Source organism: Saccoglossus kowalevskii, chromosome 15, assembly GCF_978046115.1.
Source record: "Saccoglossus kowalevskii chromosome 15, keSacKowa6.1, whole genome shotgun sequence".
Lineage (NCBI taxonomy): Eukaryota > Metazoa > Hemichordata > Enteropneusta > Harrimaniidae > Saccoglossus > Saccoglossus kowalevskii.
The window spans coordinates 15,028,818-15,036,276 of NC_140655.1; the positions used below are offsets into that span (position 1 = coordinate 15,028,818).

The 7,459-nt window shown below is 34.7% G+C and overlaps 1 protein-coding gene across 1 annotated transcript; it reads right to left on the reverse strand.

Annotated features, from left to right (window-relative positions):
• Positions 1-6,025: 6,025 nt before the first annotated feature.
• Positions 6,026-7,432, reverse strand: LOC146733999 (uncharacterized). The gene is made up of 3 exons (XM_085490485.1): positions 7,310-7,432; positions 6,649-6,904; positions 6,026-6,396 (listed from the first exon to the last, which is right to left on the reverse strand). The coding sequence occupies exons 1-3, from the start codon at positions 7,374-7,376 to the stop codon at positions 6,165-6,167; spliced, it is 555 nt and encodes a 184-aa protein (XP_085346611.1). The 5' UTR covers positions 7,377-7,432; the 3' UTR covers positions 6,026-6,164.
• Between the last annotated feature and the right edge of the window lie 27 nt (positions 7,433-7,459).

Here is a 7,459-nt window from a genome sequence, read left to right on the forward strand (position 1 = left end):
AGTAATTGACAGCCTCACGCAATAGATTGATTGTTTCGTCAATATACTGGGATACTGCAGTCTTATTCAGGATTAATGATTGAACCAATAACTGAACGCAAAATAAGTGTGTTCGTGAAGATCTAAATAATCATTACACAGGAAGCTAACCACAAGTTTTTAAGACAAGTGATTTCCCCATTTTTATTTCGTTTTGTAAAGCGGTGTATAACAGTTTTGCGTGATATCACGTATCTCTCAAGGATAGTCAATGTGACTGCCACTTTTCCGCCTAATGTGAGCTATATATGTGTTTTATTTTTTGTTCCGTTTCTCAAGTTTGACAAAAAAATGAATTGGGAACATTCCACTCATTTAAATATTTGTGACGGGCTTGAATAGCAGTTCCTCCGTTTTCGTGCTGTTTGAGGCGTGAAAGAGTAGCGTTTTTCCTGATAAGTACAAGGCTACATTTTATTGATTAAGGCTCGCTTGTTGTCTTTATTCACTTGTTTAAAATGGCATTAAATTACACTATTCCTTGGACAACACTTTGATATCATGTTTACAAATGTTCCATCATGTTTGCAAATTTTTGAGAGCATCACGTTGGGTTTGCCACTGGGACCATAATTCAGTAATGACATTTACATATTCCGCGTCTTGAAGAACATTAATATTCAAACACCATACTGGTCAGTTTGATGCGCGCTAGAAAGTTGTCTTGAATTGATAGCTTATTTGAATAGCGTTCAAACGATTGTGCATGTGTTTATAGATGTAAAATCCCTTAAGGCATATGAGAGTGCTATCACGCCCCTGTTGTGAAAGGGTCGTCGTGGTGAGGGGACACGTTGCGATACATTAGTTCACTACAGATAGTCCAGCTTTATTCATCTAAACCGTCAGTTGAGGTAACGCCCTGTTGCCCCTTCTCTTCTTATTCTCTCTCTATTTATTCTCTCATCTTGTCTAACAAAATCTTAAAAAATCTGCCATAAAACTCTAAGGCGTGACAGAGTAAACATTCCACCAGCCAATCGCAGTAGTCAGTGACACGATCACGTGATTACCAGGGATGTGTCTCACGGTTAAAGCCTTGCGAAGTTGCCAATATTAAATACAATTTGTAAACAAACTATAACATTCCTGTAGTATGTGTTTAAAATGCCTACCCTAAACATGCAAGTTGTTGATTTCAAACAATACTGAACGGCGTGTGAACCAAATGTGCGTACGTGGTGTCATTACGATAATCCGCACCCATGTGAAGTTTGTGTTTTTTGCCATGTTGATGTCGCCATGGATCAATCAATTTAAACATTTCAATTACAAAGCTTAGAGCATGGGACGTGTGCATGTCTGGCTCTCTATCGCCATTACGATCAATGCCAGGTGCAAGTGTCCAATTAAAATCACCACCAATAACAGGATCATCATTAATTTTGTTGAGATGGCGTTTTAGTTGCTGTAAACATTGGGCACACTCGTGTCTGCCGATGGCACAATACACATTAAAGAGTTAATTTCAACATGTACATGCAGCACATGACCAGACTTGTCAGTGACTGATATAGTATTTGATGGAGGGGTTTGTACTATATCTTCAATATTTTAGTATTAATGTTTTCGATGTTAGCCTTGACTTTCACCCAGTACATTTAGTTTTTCAAGACAATTTAGTACGTGCACATTTATTTTATAGTTGGCATTTCTTCTCTATCACTCTTTCTTCACTCATTTTAAACCTTCTCCTCTTGGTTTTTTGTGTTTTCAGTTTCCATTTATTAAGTATTACTGTTCTATGTTCCTATATGTAAAGCATATTCCCCTAACATTTTTATGCGTGTGTAAATGACAATTAGATTACTTGGATTCAGTAGAACTTTGCAACCTTTTGGTTCTTCCACTCAGTTTTTACCCCACGATGGGGTGATATGATCGCTCCCCTTTCAATTCTATGCATCTAGTTCCGCGTACATCACATTTTCTTAGTTTCCATTTTTTATTAGTGTATCAAAAAATGCGCTTCGAGATCATCAATATTCATGATATCTGGCTTTCGCAGATGGATATCCACCTACCTCGACCATTATTGTTCACAGCATTATTTGTTGACGGCTATATTCAGCTTTTGGAAATTACAGTTGCTAATCAGGCAAATTCGTGTCACTTTGATTTCGAGGATGGGACGGCCATTCTTTCATTTCTTTCTGATACTTTACGTAGGGTATGTGTGTTGGTGTTGTATAACTGTTTCAGATCAATTTATTCACTAAAAATCATTCTATCCACCTACATCATTTGATGCTCTCCTTTAAAGTTGTATCGTCTCATACCGCCATCATGTGTTTGATTTTAGCTAATGGGCTTGTTTATCCGCATATTCTCTCTAACGCCGTGTGTGAGGGCGTACGTTTATTAGAGTACTACTGTATGAATTTTTGTTTACGGACAAGTACCGGTGATCTATGGATTTGGTTAACTTTTAACTTTTACAAAACTGAGAAATTTGAAAATAGAAAGTCTGGAGGTAAAGAAACAACTGACACTGATTTATTTACTTTGAATATAAACATTACTCTACTGGTCATCATTCTATCATACTTCACGATAAAAAAAAAATATTTTAAAATCATAAACCTCCCACACCTTGACAGCAATATTCCTATCTCTCCAGCCTATTGTGTGTACATTCTACAGTTGACATGTTAAGTGGAGCCTGCAGCTCATGTGTACCCCTTCAGCAATGTCGTCGCATTAATTTATTACAATACCGTTTCTGTACTGTAACTCAAAAAGTTGTATGGCAGATACAACGATATTGTGGGAAAATACCTTTGCCACAAATGATTGCTGATGTTCGAAAAAAGTGTCTGGGTAGGAAGTGATACCATAAACTGTTGTTGGTTTATTTATTTCGAAACAAGTTTATATATGTAAATGGTTTCGTTAATTTAATTGTAATCATATTGATAGAGAATCACGTACATGTTGCTTTCGCAGAATTGTTGTCGAGCAATGAATCGTCAACAGCAATCGTGTTATTGGCGTATAGTCTACCTAATGGTAAATGCATATCAGTTCCAGTTTGGACGTAGTCAAACAATTTTATGAACTTATAGAACGACCCTTGTGTGTGGGGCCGACCCTTGTGTGTGTCTTAGCCGTGCCTGGACCGATTACATTCAAACTTCACATGTACATATTATATATGTATATATTATGTGCACACCGATTTGTTTCATGATCTGATTCAAGATGGCCGACGGCAGGCCATTTTTGTGATACAAAATAATCAAAATCAAGCATTTCTGGCATTCCGCAACAGGATCTCTGCTGTCTACAGTTGGATTTTGTTCAACCTTGTACATACATTAAACATTATTGAACCCTGATGCACGTCATTTAAAATGACCAACTGATTTAAAATAGCCAACTGGCGGCCATTTTGTTCTAGTGCCATATTTTTGACATGCTTTGACTGATCATGTTCAAATTTAATATTCATTATACATCCTGTCATCGATATAGAGATGTATTTAAAAAGCTTTTCCAGTCAATATCTCTCAATATGGGCAAGTACTCGTTTGACGATCAGACACAAAATTAAGCATCAGCTTCTGGATCTATATCTGACATGTTTGTGTTCCAACTATATTATTATAATTGTGTCATGTATGGCTTGTTTTCATAAATATACTGCAGTAAGTATCTGCAAGACTTGCCTTTGAGAGACACGGCGTAGAAACTGTGTGATCAATCAATGGCTTATAGTTATTGGTGGATAATATATAACGTACGCCTAAGTAATTAGTAGAACTGTAAGCAATTTTATAAGGAGAGCGAGGAATTTTAAAGCTGGAAGTGTTCTCTGACAAGTAATCAAGTGGTTTACATGATACCTTCCCAGTGTAAGTGTAGTTTGTGTTTTGTACACACTACGTCCTACTTGTAACACAATTGTCACCGATCGGTTTTGTGATGCATATTGCAGTGTCGGTGTGTGGTGCCTGCCACAACAGAGCAGGATGCGCTTGTCACCTCTTGATTGACGAATCTCTCCCTGAATTGGCTATGTTGTACCGTTTTCTTTCGCAATCGTAAAGTTGCCTGTGGATTCTGATGTTGTCGGAGTTTACTTGTCGACGTTTAATTATTGGCATCCTATTTTTTCATAAAGAACAATAAAGACAACAAATTTGCTTAATCCCACAGCTCGGTCTTGATATTCAGAATACTAAGACTTTTAGCAAGTTTATTTTAAGTGTCGTTGTGTGTCGCATGAGAAGTATCAATTATGTGTAATTCGAACGCATAATAGACTGTAGGTCTTTAATACTGTGGTACAATACTGCACTACAATTGCTCCTTTGTGAAGTTTCAAACAATTAGAATTATCATACACCGAAAATGCATGCCATCACACTTTCACGATAAAAGACTCAATATTTATGCTTCAGATTATTTATTGTTCTGCAATTCAACAAGTTTTATAGCATGCAATAACAATAATAATAAACTAAAATAACATTAGGAATGAAACTAAACTACACGTAAGATTTATTTACGAGGCATGCGATTGCAGTAATATAATTTGCGGAGTGATTTCATGAATGAGGTACACTTCTTGTTTGAATTGCGATTTCCTGCAATAAAAGAATTAATATTTAAGACTTTGATTTGAAGATGTAATTTGGACAATAAATCATACCGTGTTTACCATACACAAAAAGGTTGCGTTGAAGACATGCAGCAATACTCGTTAGATAGAAAATGAAATAAAAAGGGATTTTCAGTTTACCTAACTTGCCTAACTTAATAAATTATTGTATTGGTTCATAAAACAACAAATCGGATGTTTGCTTCAATATCAGGCCATTATGCATCCAATATAGTTATATTTTAGTTATATAATATATAATTATCTACTTTCAGTATCAAACAAGAATATTATTTTTTTTTTCAAATTGCATTAAAAAAATTACAGCAATACAATATTGGACTACAATTAATCAAAAGTAAAACAGTGTCTATCTCGAAGATGTCATTATCATTATGCTCAATTGTTTCATGTACTATTTTTTTATTTTCCACTATACATGCTATATGTCCGTGGAAACTATTCAGATGCCAGATAGTGGCGCCCCAATGATGGCTGGTAGCTCTACAGTTAAAAATATTCATTTAACATGATGCCTAGCAGAAATACATTATACAATCAAGAATTTTAGTTAATTTTACAACAAATGTGGGCGCGAGAAAAGAGAAGATTTATTAAGACCTCACATATAATTATTTATAACTATTTATAATTATTTAGTTTGTATGATACTTACAGCTTAAGCAGAACATAAATACTTTTGAGCATATCCGCATGTAGTGTCGTCTAATTTCCATGTATTGTTATAATACCTGTATATAAGGACAGAAGTGATTTTTTAATCCGATGAAATTGTTTGCATTTGTAAGCACCAAGCTAATAAATTTGCAACTGAAGGTAAAACGCAATTGTGTCAAAATGTGTTTATATTTATAAGGAGATTTTTTTTTCAAATCCAATGAAATTATTGATATAATAGATACGTTGTGAGATAACAAATATCATTTTTCACGATATGTCACCTGGCTTAATTTTAAAATATTGCGAAATATTTTTGACGTAGGATACAATTGTAAGTTACACTAAAAATTCTATTTTAACACCATTTTGTCAATCAAATTTTATTTTATCCTAAAATGTCGGAAATGTAAATATAATGACAATATTTTATTTTTATTTTTGAGAAACGTCTTACTTTAAAATTGTGCTAAAACATGTAATTAGCCTTTCTGTATTTCCCATAGTACACTGTCAATAATAAGAAAAACAACATAACACACAGTATATATTATATGTACTCACCACAAATGGAGACAGGGACCACTTCCATTGGGCTCATTTGGTTGAAACAATTCTGAATTAACCGATATTGTTGAACCACCAGTGAAGGTAATGGTATTGCCTGATAAGCGCCCATCCACCCAGAAATTTCTATTCTCTCCATTTGTTTTAATTACGAGCTGTGCACGTTCTAAATCGTCCTGGTCAACAACTTGGAATAGAGATCCAGAATCACACTGAGCATTAGCCGGAAGCGCTGTACTAGAACTAGGACGCGGTAAATCTGTTGAATATACGACCATTACAACATTATTAATAAGACATCACTTATACATGGAATATTTTCAGAACACGTGAATGTGTTGCCGTATAAATGTAAATGTAAAACGTGAGTATTCATTGACCTTGGGTAAACTTTTTGCGGAAAACTATAATACATATATATACACATAACGATCACTGTACCTGCACATAGATACTTCTGATTGTAGTCGCACGTCGTATCATCCAATTTCCAGTCATTGTTGTACCACCTGTAAGTATGATTGTATTTGATCGCTTTATAACGGCAATATGGGCTCAAAATTATTTACTCACCTATAAACTCACGACCTTCGTACTGCATGACAAGTTGTTCAGATAGCTATTTTATGATGAATTAAATTACTCTGCAATGTATATCGTCATTCTGACAGTATTTAAATAAACATCAAACTGTTTTAACATACAAAGCAAATACGGAATAAAATGTAATAATGAAAACAGGCCTTGTATTTTGAACTCACCACAAATGGAGACATTGCCCACTTCCATTTGGTTCATTACTGTGAAACAAAGACGAATCTACTGACATTGTTGAACCATCACTGAATGTAATTGTACTGCCTGAAATCGTGCCATCAACCCAGAAGCTTCTATTTTCTCCATTCTGTTGTAGCGCATGTCTTGCCCGATTCAGACTAGCTTGATTATTAACTTTATATGGAGATTTACATTGATCAACCGCCGGATACACTGATTCTGTGCTTGCTTTTGGCAGAGCTGAAAAATGTGTCATCAACAACAATTTTATAACGTAATACATTGATACAAAATGAGCTCGAATAGCTAAAAAAAACAGTGAAATAACTAAATTATAACTGGATATCACCAGAAACTAAAAAAAACACAACTGTATAAAATTAGGTGTTATTTAAATGAGCTTTGCCAGTAACCGTACAAGTGTGTTCATGCTATTCGGTGCTGATATTTGCACGTTCATAAAAGTTTGTCCATAAAGTAGTATGGCGAAGTGTGTCCAATCACATGTAAAACAATGAAAAATTTGCTCTGATGCTAATTATTTTTGTTGGCGATGTATATCTGCATCATCACAAAAATGAATAAACTGGGTAACATTATTAATAAATAGAATAAAAAAAAATAAAAAAATACATACATACATACCTGGGCAATCATAAATTATATTGGCTAAAAAAATATCAGCGTTACTCAAATAATCACGCTCGCCCATTTTGTCTTGGTCAGCTGGGTTATTCGCTGTTATTGTATCCTGTCCATTCGTGCTGAAATACTGAATTTATTTTGACTTGTAAA